Source organism: Dendrobates tinctorius, unplaced genomic scaffold, assembly GCF_039654945.1.
Source record: "Dendrobates tinctorius isolate UK_male_01 unplaced genomic scaffold, ASM3965494v1 ptg000046l, whole genome shotgun sequence".
Taxonomy (NCBI): domain Eukaryota; kingdom Metazoa; phylum Chordata; class Amphibia; order Anura; family Dendrobatidae; genus Dendrobates; species Dendrobates tinctorius.
In genome coordinates, this window is record NW_027361714.1 from 78469280 (window position 1) to 78486965 (window position 17686).

At 43.5% G+C, this 17686-nt stretch overlaps 1 protein-coding gene across 4 annotated transcripts in view; it reads left to right on the top strand.

Moving 5' to 3' along the window:
• AK9 (adenylate kinase 9) overlaps positions 1–17686 on the top strand; it is a 211726-nt gene that overhangs the window by 110408 nt on the left and 83632 nt on the right. For all 4 annotated transcript variants that reach the window (XM_073576031.1, XM_073576028.1, XM_073576030.1 and 1 more), the window contains 6 exons: positions 1335–1469; positions 11715–11921; positions 12448–12572; positions 13537–13749; positions 15574–15837; positions 15935–16056. In XM_073576031.1, the coding sequence (XP_073432132.1) occupies positions 1335–1469; positions 11715–11921; positions 12448–12572; positions 13537–13749; positions 15574–15837; positions 15935–16056 (1066 nt within the window). The remainder of the gene's footprint in view (positions 1–1334; positions 1470–11714; positions 11922–12447; positions 12573–13536; positions 13750–15573; positions 15838–15934; positions 16057–17686) is intronic.

Consider the following 17686-nt stretch of genomic DNA (forward strand, 5'->3'; position numbering starts at 1 on the left):
ATGGTAGCACATTGCAAGCTTTCGAGACTACTCAGGTCTCTTCATCAGGCTAGACTAATACAAAATCTGAAGAATCACATATTTATGCACAATACAGCCTAGAAAAAATGCAATAGATAAGACAAGTGACGTGAAGCAGAACTATCAATATGGGAGAGGGAGAAACATAAATATAAACATTGGACCAGTTCATAGATAAGGAGTCCGGATGTTTTATGGTCCTCTGATTGGGGTCTAGTTCTGTGTTGTGATGCCCCCACACGGTCCTAGGAGCAAATTCCTTAATTGATGTAAAAAGACATAAATCCATGCGACACATTCATTCCAGCACTGAGAGTGTCAAAGTTTGTCATAAATTTGTACTCCCAAACTCGTCTCTCTCTCTGAGAATTGAAGTTACCTTTCTCAGAGAGAGAGACGAGTTTGGGAGAACAAATTTATGACGAACTTTGACACTCTCAGTGCTAGAATGAATGTGTCGCATGGATTTATGTCTTTTTACATCAATTAAGGAATTTCCTTTTAAAACCGTGTGGGGGCATCACAACACAGAACTAGACCCCAATCAGAGGACCATACAACATCCGGACTCCTTATCTATGAACTGGTCCAATGTTTATATTTATGTTTCTCCCTCTCCCATATTGATAGTTCTGCTTCACGTCACTTGTCTTATCTATTGCATTTTTTCTAGGCTGTATTGTGCATAAATATGTGACTTCAGATTTTGTATTAGTCTAGCCTGATGAAGAGACCTGTTTGGCTTACACATGCTGAGGTAAAATACTGAACGTGGCCTAAAGGTGCAAGTAAACCTTAGTTAGTTGTCAGCTGAATGCTTATTCATGCTTCCGATCTGGCTATGCTCAGTTCAGCCATTTTTATTGAGGAAAGAGAAGATAAGGAGGTTCCGGACACCTCGGATGACGGATTATCTTTCCAGCATAGTGACTTAATATTATCCTGTTCTTCTCCTTCATGATCTATCAAGGGAGAATTGGAAGGCCACTATACAACATGGATGGTCTGCAGGTTTGGCCACCATTAGTCGAATATGTGTGCTCAGCTTTAGATTATGGAATAAGCAGTATGCTCCAGAGTGATTGGATTTTTATGTCCATCCATGTTGCCTTCTATTGGGTAATTTTTTTCATTCTTTACTGTATACTGTACTCATTATTCTTGGATTCAAAACAGTATATAATAATGTTAATTATGTCTTCTGAACTGTAATATGTCCGGATTGAGGTTATTGTCTACATCAGGAAGGGATGCATTTTCCAAAGACCATATTGAGTATAAATATCATTGCTACACTTGTCTTTACCTGGCAGATATTGAGGAGGAAGGTGCAGTGGATGTTGACCAAGCTCTTCCTCTAGAAATGGCTTCACCAGAGAAAATATTGATAACCAATATTCCAGAGTCGGAAACACAGTCTCACATTGAGGAGTCGGAGCCACAACAAGGTTTCTTCATATATTCTTCACATATAATTATCTTCTTAGTAAAGTCTTGTGCAGAATTCTAGATTAATTATTTTTCTTTCTTTCTGTTCCCATGATGATATGAAAACAGCCTATCACCCCTATTAAAAAGGCATGTCCTACTAGGCCTTATTTATGAGTGCTGTCGTTCTCAAACATTTGCAACTTAATCTTGCTTTATTTTCTTTTATTTATAATTTTCTTATAAAATGAAGAAAACTCTCTAGCGCCACTTCTGGATAACTAATGTCATCGTAAATTTCTGCAACCAACTTTAGGACTTTCCAAGAGCTTTATCTCTATGGGATTTTTCCCATACTTTAACCATAGGCTAGGCCATAAGTATAAGATCGCTAAGGGCCCAAAACTAGCACTCACACAGATCAGCTATGTGCAGCGGGAGTGGACTGATGTAAAGAAGAAACAGGGCGAAACACCACTTCTTTATTGGAAACAGTGCTCAGTACTGGAGATCTGCTCCTTTTCAAATACTAAGCTGTGATCTGCAGCACTACACAACACAGTGTGATAAAGTGGTGATGTTTCAGTTTGTACCCTGTTTTCATATAGCCACCGATGCTGCAAACAACTGATCGATCGCAGTGCTGGAATTGGACCCCCACCGATCTGTTATTTATGAACAGGTCATCAATACTAAAGTGGTGGAAAACCATTCTAAAATACTATTGGTTCATCTTAATGGTGTTTTTTAAGGACTTTCCTCTCCTACTCTCCTCGGAATAGACCATCAATGAAGATCAGGTCAGTGAACATCCAACAATCAGATGATGAAAGGAGCCATGTGCTTGCTGCATCCCATTTATTGTTTACCAGGTGCAGTTCCTCCAAACGTTTGGTAATGAATGTTATTAGTATTACATATCAAAATCCAAAAAAGCACCTTTTAAATTTAGCTCCATGCTGTGGCCAAACCTGTGACCTAACAGCTTAGCTCTTACTCAGATACTCAGGTTCCATCTTGGGGTATGTGCACACATTCAGCACTAGCAGTCGAAAAATCTGTTGCAAATATTAATATGTTGGCAAGAAGAATGCTGCACAAAATACACGCTTTCTTGATGTGTTTTTGATGCGTTTTTCCCCATTCATTAGCTCCTTCACAGCATATGACGTAAACTTATTTTAACTTGTTAAATCCCGCTGTCAATCTCGGACAGCGGCATTTAACACGTGCCAACAGTGGTGCGCGTCATTCCGCGCTCTCGTGGTCACGCCCGTGACATGATTGCAGGGCGCCGATGGGTCTGTGTATGACGTACATAGGAGATTGTGATTGTAGCTATACGTAGCAGTGCTGAAGCAGTACTATGTACAGTGCTGTGCAAATTAATTGGAACAAAGCATTTTTTTAAGTAAAATCTTAAGTTGGTTACCAGTCACTGATTCAAACCAGTTTTAACTGCTTTGAACAGGCATTCACACCTGTTCAAAGCAGTTAAAACTGGTTTGAATCACTGACTGGTAACCAACTTACAATTTTACTTTAAAAAATGCTTTGTCCCAATTAATTTGCACAGCACTGTATATTACAAGTAATCAAATGAGCGCAGCTTCCAGCCCCCTAAGGGGACTATTAAACCCAGTCAAAAGTGAAAAAATTTTTTCAAAATATGTAAAAAATAAAAACACCCCTCTTTTTGCCTCATTAAAAATAAAACAATAAAGTAGAAATATACATTTCCAGGATGTCCCTGCTGACAGCACCATGAAGGTTGTCCTTCCTTTCATCCTTACACGGACTGGAAATGCACGAGAGATTAAAGGTCCCCTCCCATACTCCAGAGTTTTTCCTGTCCCTGTAAGGACATGCAAATATATAAGCCGCGGAGACACCATCACGTGTTTCTCAACGCAAGCAATGACTAGCCAGGTCTTTCACCGGAAAGGAACAACCACGGGAAGGGCAGTCTCCAATGAAGGAAACCACCTATGCCAAAACATGGTATCCATCCACAGACAGCTGTTTCGGGGTATTGCCCCTCATCAGTGTGGAGTAGGAAACTGGCTAGTAGGAGCAATGCCTAGTAGCAGACTATGAAAAAATGAGGATGATTGACCTCATGGAGATCAACATCCGACACTGCGGAGACACCATCACGTGTTTCTCAACGCAGTGATTCTAGAGCACTGCTCCCATCCCTTATGGGAAATATGTAAAACATGCAAATATATAAGCCGCGGAGACACCATCACATGTTTCTCAACGCAAGCAATGACTAGCCAGGTCTTTCACCGGGAAGGAACAACCACAGGAAGGGCAGTCTCCAATGAAGGAAACCACCTATGCCAAAACATGGTATCCATCCACAGACAGCTGTTTCGGGGTATTGCCCCTCATCAGTGTGGAGTAGGAAACTGGCTAGTAGGAGCAATGCCTAGTAGCAGACTATGAAAAAATGAGGATGATTGACCTCATGGAGATCAACATCCGACACTGCGGAGACACCATCACGTGTTTCTCAACGCAGTGATTCTAGAGCACTTTTCCCATCCCTTATGGGAAATATGTAAAACATGCAAATATATAAGCCGCGGAGACACCATCACATGTTTCTCAACGCAAGCAATGACTAGCCAGGTCTTTCCCCGGGAAGGAACAACCACGGGAAGGGCAGTCTCCAATGAAGGAAACCACCTATGCCAAAACATGGTATCCATCCACAGACAGCTGTTTCGGGGTATTGCCCCTCATCAGTGTGGAGTAGGAAACTGGCTAGTAGGAGCAATGCCTAGTAGCAGACTATGAAAAAATGAGGATGATTGACCTCATGGAGATCAACATCCGACACTGCGGAGACACCATCACGTGTTTCTCAACGCAGTAATTCTAGAGCACTGCTCCCATCCCTTATGGGAAATATGTAAAACATGCAAATATATAAGCCGCGGAGACACCATCACATGTTTCTCAACGCAAGCAATGACTAGCCAGGTCTTTCACCGGGAAGGAACAACCACGGGAAGGGCAGTCTCCAATGAAGGAAACCACCTATGCCAAAACATGGTATCCATCCACAGACAGCTGTTTCGGGGTATTGCCCCTCATCAGTGTGGAGTAGGAAACTGGCTAGTAGGAGCAATGCCTAGTAGCAGACTAAATACTAAGCTGTGATCTGCAGCACTACACAACACAGTGTGATAAAGCGGTGATGTTTCAGCTTGTACCCTGTTTTCATATAGCCACCGATGCTGCAAACAACTGATCAGTCGCAGTGCTGGTATTGGACCCCTACCGATCTGTTATTTATGAACAGGTCATCAATACCAAAGTGGTGGAAAACCATTCTAAAATACTATTGGTTCATCTTAATGGTGTTTTTTAAGGACTTTCCTCTCCTACTCTCCTCGGAATAGACCATCAATGAAGATCAGGTCAGTGAACATCCAACAATCAGATGATGAAAGGAGCCATGTGCTTGCTGCATCCCATTTATTGTTTACCAGGTGCAGTTCCTCCAAACGTTTGGTAATGAATGTTATTAGTATTACATATCAAAATCCAAAAAAGCACCTTTTAAATTTAGCTCCATGCTGTGGCCAAACCTGTGACCTAACAGCTTAGCTCTTACTCAGATACTCAGGTTCCATCTTGGGGTATGTGCACACATTCAGCACTAGCAGTCGAAAAATCTGTTGCAAATATTAATATGTTGGCAAGAAGAATGCTGCACAAAATACACGCTTTCTTGATGTGTTTTTGATGCGTTTTTCCCCATTCATTAGCTCCTTCACAGCATATGACGTAAACTTATTTTAACTTGTTAAATCCCGCTGTCAATCTCGGACAGCGGCATTTAACACGTGCCAACAGTGGTGCGCGTCATTCCGCGCTCTCGTGGTCACGCCCGTGACATGATTGCAGGGCGCCGATGGGTCTGTGTATGACGTACATAGGAGATTGTGATTGTAGCTATACGTTGCAGTGCTGAAGCAGTACTATGTACAGTGCTGTGCAAATTAATTGGAACAAAGCATTTTTTTAAGTAAAATCTTAAGTTGGTTACCAGTCACTGATTCAAACCAGTTTTAACTGCTTTGAACAGGCATTCACACCTGTTCAAAGCAGTTAAAACTGGTTTGAATCACTGACTGGTAACCAACTTACAATTTTACTTTAAAAAATGCTTTGTCCCAATTAATTTGCACAGCACTGTATATTACAAGTAATCAAATGAGCGCAGCTTCCAGCCCCCTAAGGGGACTATTAAACCCAGTCAAAAGTGAAAAAAGTTTTTCAAAATATGTAAAAAATAAAAACACCCCTCTTTTTGCCTCATTAAAAATAAAACAATAAAGTAGAAATATACATTTCCAGGATGTCCCTGCTGACAGCACCATGAAGGTTGTCCTTCCTTTCATCCTTACACGGACTGGAAATGCACGAGAGGTTAAAGGTCCCCTCCCACACCCACACTCCAGAGTTTTTCCTGTCCCTGTAAGGACAGGCACGATAGACGCCGTGGAAACAGTGAGGAGATAGCCGCGGCATCAGCAGGACTTACTGATGGGCCAGGGGGATCGGGGTCCGCACTCGAGCTCCCCCCTGTTAGATGGTCCGGGTCGGCACCCCCCTAAAAGGGGGTTCTCCGCCAGACGTCCTGTAGAGCGGGGCTCCGGGACTCGGAGCCACTTCCCCTCAGCGGGGCTCTCGGCTCCCTCCATCGCACGCCGCATCATTCCAGGTGCTGGAGCATCGGCGGCCGCGTCACTTCCAGGCGCCCGATGACGACTTCCGGTGGCGTCAGGATGGGCACATCAGAGCACCGACTCCAGCAGCGGGTGACGCGGTGGATATCATGGGTTCATCCCACTCAAGGTAGGATAAAAGGGGCGGGGAGGGTCGGCCACACAGGTCTGCCATAAGCGCACACCGCTATGGTTAACGCCGCGAAAGCAAGTGATCAGCTGGAGCAACCAGCGTCTGTAAGTAGGGGGCACGAGGGGCAGCATAGATCAAAGACAGGTGCAGTAAATAGAAACTCCTGTGCTTATATTAAGGAAAAGATGGCACCGACTCCTGCAGCATCAACCTCCAGGACATCGGGCAGACCCAAATGCCCCATCTGTGCAAGCAGACTACTGGGGTCATGGAAAAAATCCCTATGTGAAGATTGCACCCTTAGGATCATCAGAGGCGAGCAGGCCTCTTTCCTTGCAGAGATGCGCACAATGGTTAGAGAGGAGGTCCAGGCCTCCGTCTCCGGACTGCTACCTAATCAGCCTTTCAGCCAGCCCCAGCCGAAGAGACCAAGATGGGAGTCCGACCAGTCATCGGACGAAGAGGTTCAGTCGCCATGTTTGGACTCAGAGGAAGAAGGCGAGATAACCTCAGAACCTCCCGAGATGGGGAAGAGATACCTCTTCTCCTCGGAAAACACGGACGAGCTCCTCGGCGCCGTGAGAAGCACTATACAAATCGAGGAAGCCCCAAAGACTCAGTCCATCCAGGATGAGATGTTTGGGGGCCTAACAGGTAAGATTCCTCAGGTCTTCCCAGTTAACAACCATATCCGTACAATGATTCTAGAATAATGGGAGGACGCCGAGAGAAGACTTGTCGTGCCTCAAAACTTTAAGCTTCGACTTCTGTTTAACCAGGAGGACATTAACACTTGGGACAAAGTTCTGAAGGAGCCTATGGACAAGAAGGCCGACTTTCTCCTAAAAAGGGCTTGGGAGGCCTCTGTGACGGTTATGAAGACAAACATAGCCGCCACATCGGTCACCAGATCCATGCATCTAAGGATCGTTCATTTAGAACACCAATTAAAAGGGAAAACCCCTAGCGGTGATATCTTAGAGGGCCTTCCCCTGTTAAGAATCGCAACCGGATTCCTGGCGAACGCTTCAGCTGAAGACGTGCGATTTGGGGCCAAGAATAATTCTTTATCCAATGCGGCTCATCGAGCCATATGGATGAAGACCTGGTCAGGGGATTACCAGTCGAAAATTAAATTATGTGCCATACCCTTCTCAGGTGGGAGAGTGTTCGGGTCGGCCTTAGATAAGATTGCCTCGGACGATGAAAAAGGGTTTCCGGAGGAAAAAAAAAAAGACCTTTTCCCTTTCAGAGGTCCTGTCCTTACCAAAGACAAGAATATAGAGGGAAAGGGAAATCAACTCGCTGGGAATATACGAAGGGGGGAAAAAGTAGGGCCCCGCCCTCCGTCTCGCTCCGGACAAAGTTCCAGGAGTAGGAGACAATGACGCCATACCAGTAGGGGGCCACTTCAGACACTTCTCGGGGGCATGGGAACTCATCACCCAGAATTGGTGGATTCTCAACACGGTTTCCCAGGGCTACACCCTCGAATTCACAAAAAAAAAACAGCACGGTTCATAGTTACAAAACCCCGGTCAAGAGCCCTTATAGATCCTATATGGGCAGACGTAAAAGACCTGCTAAGGTCAGGAGTAGTGGTCCCGGTCCCAGAAACAGAGAGAGGTCAGGGCCACTATTCAACCCTCTTCACAATAAAGAAGCCGTTTGTGGAGAGTCGGACCATTATAAATTTAAAACCACTAAACCAATGGATCCGATACAAAAGATTCTGGATGGAATCTCTAAAAACCACCATCCCGCTGATAGACAGGAACTCTGCAATGTGCACAATAGATCTAAAAAGTGTGTACTATTACATTCCCATCCACCCTCACTCTCAGAAGTTCCTACGGTTTGCACTGAAAATAGAGAGCAGGTACTACCACTTTCAGTTTCAGGCTCTTCCCTTCGGCCTGGCTTCAGCACCGCGGGTTTTTACGAATCTGGCCGACGAGATCGCGGCACACTTGAGACGAGACTGCATAATCATTGTGCCATACTTGGACGATTTCCTTGTGATATCTCATTCAGCTTAGGAGTTAAAAAAGCAGATAGTCTCGGTGTTCGCCACGCTCGAAGATCTAGGATGGATCCTGAATGAAGAAAAATCGGACCTGCAGCCCGGGACCCAGAAGAAATTCCTGCGAGTCATGTTATACTCCAAAAGAAGAATCTCGTTTTTACCGGAAAGGGAAAAAGAAACCCATCATGAACAAAGTTAGCTATGGCGAGATCGAATATCCATAAGGACCGCAATGAAGATCCTGGGTACCCTGACAGCATGCATTCCCTGCGTAATGTGGAGCCAGGCTCACACAAGAAGCCTGCAAAGGGAAATCCTGACAAAATGGGACAGACGTCAGTCCTCTCTGGACAGGGAGATTCGGCAATCCCCAGCCTTGAGATCATCTCTAAAGTGGTGGATCAGTTACAGAAATATCAGCCAGGGGGTGCCTTGGATCTTGTCTCCATGCGTGACCATCGTCACAAACGCCAGCATAGAAGGATGGGGAGCCCACCTGGAGAGAAGATACCTGCAGGGAACATGGCCCGGAAACATCAGTGCACAGTCCTCAAACTACAGAGAACTAGGGGCAGTTTGGGAGACACTAAAACGGAGCAAGGCGAGTATACGAGAACAACACATAAAGATCATGTCAGACAACGTGACCACAGTAGCCTTCCTACGCCATCAGGGGGCCCAAGACACAGGAAGTTTCAGGACTTAGCAGCCCGCATCCTCACCTGGGCAGAGAACAACGTTCGCTCCATATCAGCGGTACACCTAGAGGGCTCCAGCAACAACATAGCCGACTATCTGAGCCAACTGGAAGTCCGAGCCACCGAATGGGAATTGAAGGAAGAAATCTTCGAAGACTTGTGCCATCGGTTTGAAACCCCCCAGTTGGACCTCTTTGCAACAAAGAAGAACGCCAAGCTAAAGCGATTCTTCTCCCTCAATCCAGCGGACCATCCAGTAGGGGTCGACGCCCTGAACCAAAGTTGGGTGAAGGGACTACTATACGGGTTTCCCCCCATCGCTATAATACCGAGAGTCCTCAGGAAAATCCAGGAGGAAGAAGCATGGGTCATGCTAGTGGTACCCTTTTGGCCCAGGCGGAGTTTGTTTCCACTCCTAAAGAAGATGGCTCCGGAGGGGCCACTCCATCTACCGACGGCAGTGGATCTGCTCTCCCAAGGCCCAGTTCTGCACCCAAATCCAGAGTAACTACAGTTGGCAGCATGGATCCTGAGAGGGAGATCCTAAAAACCAGAGGTCTATCTCACCAAGTGATCTCCACGATGCAGGCCAGCCGTGAGCCCGTTACGATCGCAATCTATCGTAAAATTTGGAAGCGGTTCTGCTCAGAAGGTGGTAGTACCCCCATAGACCTATCTCACCCAGATATCCCTCAGATCCTAGACTTCCTCCAGGCAGGATTTGATAAGAGTCTAAGACCAAGCACATTGAAAGTTCAAATAGCAGCTTTAAGTACTTTCTTTGATTTTGCCCTGGCTTCTCATCCATGGATAGCGCGGTTTACAAAGGCCATCCAGAGATTGAGACCCACGTTGAGGAAAACAGTCCCCCCGTGGGACGTAAATCTGGTACTTAATGCTCTATGCAGACCTCCATATGAGCCAATATCCGAGATAGACATCACAAAGCTTACACAAAAGACCGTCTTTTTGGTGGCCATCACCTCAGCCAAACGGCTGGGCGAGATCCAGGCCCTGTCAGTCCAGAACCCCTACATTCAGATTTTCAAGGACCGCATAATACTAAAGCTAAACCCAGGCTTCCTTCCTAAGGTAGTATCTCCCCAGAATCTAAACCAGGAGATAGTCCTACCCTCATTCTGCCCGGTCCCGAAAAACGATAAAGATTCTTTCACTCATTGGACGTCAGACGAGCAGTCACGTGCTACTTAGAGGTCACTCAGGAGTGACAACAGGGCACAAAATTGTTTATCCAGTACGGCGGTAAAAATAGGGGTAAAGGTGCATCTACACACACCCTAGCAAGATGGATAACATTAACTATCGCCTCAGCGTACGAGGCCGAGGGATTACCTATACCAGAGGGGCTTAGGGCCCATTCTACTAGGGCAATAGCAACGTCATGGGCAGAGAGGGCGGGAGCCTCAGTAGAGCAAATATGCAGGGCCGCCACCTGGTCTACACTAAACACTTTCTGTAGACACTATAAATTGGACACGCTAACAGCTAGCCAGACGACCTTTGGTCGTAAGGTGCTACAGGCAGTGGTCCCACCCTAACGAATTCCTACTTTGGTATTCTCCATGGTGCTGTCAGGAGGGACGTCCTGGAAAACGGAGCTTAGACCTACCGGTAAGGCTTTTTCCAGGAGTCCATCCTTACAGCACTGGTAGTTCCCTCCCGATGAGTTGTATTTGTAATAATATGCTTGTACAAAATCTCAATAAATAATAATTGCATCCAGACTGACGTGGTACTTGGAAAAATCATTGGAGTGTGGGTGTGGGAGGGGACCTTTAACCTCTTGTGCATTTCCTGTCCCTGTAAGGATGAAAGGAAGGACAACCTCCATGGTGCTGTCAGAATGGACTCCTGGAAATAACCTTACCGGTAGGTCTAAGCTCCGTTTTTTGGTATTCCTGCGTTCATAAAAGCCCGATCTATGAAAAAATAAAATAAATTAATCCGATCAGTAAATGAAGTAACAGAAAAAAAAAATCCCAGAATTGCAGTTTTTTTTGCAATAAAAGGCAATCAAAACATTGTATCTACACCAAAATGGTGTATACATGTTTGATATCTTCATACTCCTACTGACCTGAAGAATCATATTACCAGGTCAGTTTTACAATATAATGAACAAGTTAAATAAAAGACCCCAAAAATTATCGTGGAATTGTACTTTTTTTGTAATTTTTTTTGTAATTTCAACCCACTATAGTGTACTTTTCCAGTACACTATATAGTACTGTAGAATGAATGGTGTCATTCAAAAATACAACTTGTCTCACAAAAAACAAGCCCTCATACAGCTATATTCACTGGAATATAAAAAAAGTTATGGATCTTGGAAAAAACTAAAACAACGGAAAATGGCCTTGTCATGAAGAGGTTAAAATGGATAAAAACGGCTGATAAAACGCTGTAAGAATTGACATGAAACTGCTTCAAATCTGTAAAGAAAAAATAAGCAACATGTCCATGAGACTTCAGGAATCGCAGTCACTTTGCTGGGGCAGTAAAATACAGTGTTTTTGTGGTAACACCATGTGGAAAAAATGAGACGTGTGAACGTAGCCTTAGAGATTTCCATAACTACCATTCACGCATCTATAGTGGTTGCTGCATGTAAACTACAATGTATGATTTCTCCTTCCTCCCAGAAATTGTTTTGCCTGCAGTTCCTGAGGGAGGCTATCCAGATGTGCCAGAGATGGAACCACTGAAGCAGCTGATGAACACATTTAGTGAAGAGTGGCAATTGTTGGAGCCAGTGTTCGCCGACACAACCTCAGTCACTGTCGCTTTCCTGGAGGTAGCTGATAAATCACCAGAAATGCTTCTACAAGAGACTGTAACAACTATGGAAAGTGAGTTTGTTAACTAGGAATGATAAACCTGAATACTTTCAGTCATATACATATACGTCATTCCAAACATAGAAAGTGGGAAGGACAGTTCTAAAAAGTGACGTCTAGGTGACACGGGGTCAGAGCATCACAAAAAGGGCCAGCTTGTAGAGTGCTTCATGTTTGCAGTGGCTAGTACTTACCAAAAGTGGTCTAAAGAAGGACACTCTGGGAACTGACAAACAGGGTCATGGATGCCAAAACTCATGGATGCATGTGGGGACCAAACGCTAGTTATTTAGTCCAATCCCACAGAAGATAGAAATGTGTAGAACACAATCACACAGTGCATGGCATCTCACAGTGTCCATGCTGACTCCTGCCCATGACGTAAAGTGGCGACATCATGAAAAGAGCAGAGGTGCACATGCCTCACTGCTGCACCATTCAGACAGGGGTCTACAGAGATTTGGGGTTGGTGGGGTCTCAGTGGTGTGATCCCCAGTGATATATTTATCTACTAAAATAATTATGGTGTTACCCCCAGGACCATTTCAGTATCAGGGATGGGAAATGACATCCCAGGACATAGATGACGAAGCAGAAGACATACAGGCAGAGCTGGATGCCGAAGAGGAACATGAAGAAGAGAAAGGGGAGGAGCCAGAAGAAGTAAGTGTCCTTTGAATAAATCTTATATGTTGCATAGTCACAGTTTGATGTACAGGCTTCAGTATCCATGAGGGTCTAATCCTACAACTCCTGCACCACAAGACCTGGTCCTGCCCCACAATTATGCATGTATCACACACGCTTGTGCCTTGACAAGTGACTTCTATCGGACATGCTGATTTCTCACCCGAGATTTCATCATTCCTTCCACGCTCTATTACTACTGTTGTGTGCCCTTTTCAGGAGCGACTTTAGCTGGATTGATTTTGTAAAAGAAATCACACATCTGGGTTCTTTCAATCAAACGTCCACTATTAGCGATATGCCTAGTCTCTGGCTGTTGGATTGCTTCTGTTTGTAATGGGGTCAGCTCAGAATGACAGCATAGCATTGTGAATATCATACCCTCTCGGTCCGTCCTTCATTTTCATATAGGTCAATTTACATAAGCAAATAATCTATCAGATTTACATTATAATGAGAGGGTGAATGTAAATGGTTGTCTAGTAAACAGCTAATTGATCATGCAATTATTTATGGCAGTGTAAAAATTACTTAAGAAATCATGGAATGTAAAATGAAATTTTTACCCAACATGGCAATTAGATTCCACACCTACCCTACCATCGACCTTCTACTACTATTACGTAGTGATATAGAACTTGCTCACAGAAAGCCAGTATATTACTATGACTTTTAACCCTGTTGTACATTTTTTGCTGGGTCCAGATGCATTTTTTCAGCAAATTGAACAATTTGGCGAATGATATGTTAGAGATGAATGTTGTAGGTTGCTATTGTTTCACGGTTCCCTTTTGATGGTACACTTCCTGTCTACTTTCTATCCAGAAATATTGATGGATTACAATCCATACCAATAGTCAATAACAGGAGTATTTCTTATGCATATATTTTATTGTTTTTATCAATATACAGTAAAAGCAGGCCATTTCCTTTTTTTTAGGATGAGGAAGTTACAAATGAAAAAAAGAAACAATACGGAGACTCTAAGCACTTCTGCCCAGTCGCTTTAAAAGATAACTGTATACTTTACCCAGGACAAGTGGAGTTTGCAGCAATATACAGAGAGAAGACTTACTACTGCTCCAGTCCTGAAGCAAGGAAGAAGTTTCTAGCAAATCCGCATTGTTATGTTGCTCATGAAGAACCTTTACAAGTAATGTTTTTATAGCTGTTTTAAACTTGGGAAGGGAAACTATTGCAAATGATGTAAAAAAAACCTGCAACTACGTTGATGTAACTACGTATTCTTCAGAATGAGTGACAGCTGCTCCACTCGTTAAGGACAACACCACTTTTTGTTACATTTGACCATCTGATAATTAACACAATAGGAGGAAACATCGTGGTCGCTGTCCCCATGATGCGTGCCATGCATTTATCAACATGGTGCACGCAACTTCAGCCCGTGAAATCAGAAAGGTGGCAAAAAACTTTACTTAAAGAGTAACAAAGGTTATAGCTATCAAGTCCCGTCATCCTATTTCGACACAGGCTTACTTTTCAGAAAAGCAGAGCAAGGCCTTCCAATATATACCTTGATAGAGTTTTTATAAATGTCGTTTCTAAACCGGACAAGCCCTTTATGTCATGTGCGCACGTTGCGTATTTGCTTGCAGAAATTTCTGCAAGGTTTCTCCATATCTTGGCAGCAAGAAGTGCTGGGGAAAAATCCGCAGCGTTTTTGGTGTGTTTTGCATGCTTTTTTTTTTCCTGTGCATTCAATGGGTCAAAAACGCAGGCAAAAAGAATTGACATGCTGCAGAAAAAAATGCACTGCAAATACGCTCGGAAATTTACTGATCATGTGCACAGCACTTCAGGATTGTCATTGTATTACCTTGCATAAGGATTCTGTTGCGTTTTTGGACCATTTCCGCTCGGAAAAAAACGCAGCGAAAACGCATCACATACCCATCGTGCGCACATAGTCTTAAGGTATTGCAGCACTAGTCTCATCTTCATAGTTCCCAAGAACCGACGTAACAAGATATTACAATGATGATGCATTGGGCAGCTGTACAATGGCCCCACATCTGCCACGTAGACAAGTTTGTTAATGTAAAGCTGTCACTTGTTCACAAAATTTGAGTTAAAAGCAATGTGCACACGGTGCGTTTTTTATGCGTTTTCTCTGCGTGTAAATGGTCCAAAACCACAATGGAATACTTATACAATCTTATTCAATGACAATCCTAAAGTGTTGTGCACATGATCAGTAAATTTGCAGTGCATTTTTTCTGCAGCATGTGAATTCTTTTTGCGTTTTTGACTCATTGAATGCACAGGAAAAACCTGCATGCAAAAAACGCACCAAAAATGCAACTTATTTTTCCGCAGTGTTTTTGCTGTCAAGAGATGCAGAAATTTCCGTAAGCAAATATGCAACATGCGCACTTCGCCAAATACCTTGTAAAAATCCCTGAGCACCAATTACTTTGCTGAACTTGTTTGTCTTGCTCTGTGTCACTCCATTGCAGAGATATTCCCATTTGTGGCTTTTGGAGCGCACTATGTGAATTCTCTGATTGCAGTTCAACTGGTCTTTTCTTTGAAGTTTTCTCTGTTAGCAGGCGCTTTTACCCTTCCCTTTGAGATACTTCCAATCCACAGCTCAGCAGCTAAACTAGCAGTCTAGCAGACTTGAGCTGTGATTGCCAGCATCTGGGGGGAGGGGTGAAAGCAAACGCCCACAGAGAAGACCTTGAAGAAACACCCAGTTGGACGGCAGAGAATTCACATATTGCGCTCCAAAAGCAACAAACGTGAGTATCTCTGCAATTAAAAGAGGCTGAGTCAGGGGATTTCAGGGATTTGCACAAGGTATTTAATTAAATCTTTGGAGAAAATGACAAGTTCTCTTGTTCTCTTTAGGCCCTGCCCATTAGGCTGTTGGTCAGTCTAATACTGAGTTGTCATCTCTTAGAATTTCTGTTGGATACAATGTTGAATGTTAATGGAGACAGCATTTAAATTGCAGGCTCCACCTTTGAGGATACTTCTGATTGGTACTAGTGGTTCTGGGAAGACAGTTAATTCAAGATGGCTAGCAGACAAGCTGGGCATGTTTCACATTCAGTTCAAAGAGCGCCTTCAGGAAATCATGTTGTCCAAGCTAGAGAGGAAGATTGGACCTCAGTATGAAGATGACGATGAGGGCAATTCAGAAGAGGACGCCATGCTGCTTGGATTGGAAAATGAAGATACAGATGAAAGCAGAAAAGAAAAGAGCATTGAGCCAAAGGTAAATATGTGTGATTGGCATTTTCTGACCGTGTACTGAAGGGAAAATTTGATATATTGGATCAATTGTGAATTACACTGATGTTTTTTTCTTATAGGAAGAAGTGGTATTAAGTGTAGAAGAAGAAGCAGTCAAATCATATTTAGCAGACAATGAGCCTCTACCTACGGAAGTTCTGGACCAGCATGTGTTGGAATGGTGGACCATGGAACCTTTTCAGTAATTATGCATTTATGAAAATCTCATAAAGCGGTAAACTTGCTGGTGGTTTGGGTGCCATTTAGCCTAAACAGTAATATGGCACATTCTGTCTTTGTACTTGCTTATTCTGAGAAAAATTGGTGTTGACTTTGTGTGATTTATTATTCTAGTGCACCATAAATTTGGTACAATTTCCGTACACTCCAGTACACCTTCAATCTTGTCTGTCTCAGATTAGACTATGATCCAATTCGTCATTGCAGTTTTTCCACTTTTCTGGTGTAATTTTCTCCCTTTCAGTGACTTTAGTATTTGTGCTTTATTCTCTATACGTCTATACGTTTTGCGCCACCTTTTAAGTTGTCTTTCTTTTTTTTTTCATCAATAACTTTTCCTATTCAGATGGTTTAGAAAGATTCATGAAATGCAACTTTTACTAAGTGTCACATTTTATTGCTGCTTCTCACTCCAGTCCCTGCTGTAGTAGTTTTCAATTTTTGGTGCACTTTTTGTGCGGTTTTAAGGTATTTGCGACTTTTGGTGCTAAAAAGTGACACAAACTGGTTAAAGACAAAAATAAAGAGCATTTTTGATTTTGTGCTAAATTCATGAACGCCATGCACCATTTTGAAGAACTTGGTCCAAATAACATTAGCGAATACGCGAAGAGAAAAAAAGAAAAGCAACACATAACATTGCGGGTTATACACATAACATTATGGGTTACAGTTAATTTAGTGACAAAATGTAAATTGGTGGAGAAACGTTGAAATTGATGGACCTAGGTCTTTTTTCAACCTATGTAATTATATAACTAATAACTATGTAACTAGGACTTCAATAAATGATGCATTGGGCTACATGTATTTACTAATATATTTTGGGCTGAAAAATGTGCACCATGGATTTTTTTTCCCTAAATCAATAGATGTATGTATAGTGTTACTGTATTAATATACTCTGTATTAATATACTCTGCTACCGCCATCTTCTCGTGTATCCAGCGCCTTTTTCGCTCTTCCTCACTATGCTCTTCCTCACTATGCTCAATGTGTGAGACGAAAGTATCTTTTACAGTGTAAATCTAAGGCTAGTTTCACACTAGCATATGGGGGAGCTGCGGAGGGCTGCAGACTTCTCGGCGGCGTGACAGTACCCCCCTCCCTACGCGCCCCCCTCCGCAGACTGGAAAGAAACTTAGCCAAAATTCGAGGAGCCTGGATATTCTCCCGAGGCTCCCAGGACCTCTCCTCGGGACCAAAGCTCTTTCAATCAACCAAGAAAAAGGTCCTCCCTCTTTGCTTTTTCATAGCCAAAATGTCTTTAACCTCAAAGACATCGTCAGTGGAGACAGGTGGAGATGACTGGGTAGCAGAGGCATGGAACCGATTGAGGATGACAGGTTTTAGAAGGGACACGTGAAAGGAATTAGGGATGCGGAGTGAGGCGGGAAGCCGCAGTTTGTAGGGGACATTGTTGATACGAGTCAAGACCTCAAAGGGTCCAATGTACCGGGGTCCCAGTTTATGCGAAGGGATCTTTAGACGAATGAACTTGGAGGATAGCCAAACCTTATCACCCGGATGATATAGTGGGGAATCCAAGCGCCTCTTGTCTGCGTGTCTTTTCACCCTGTCACGTGCTAACT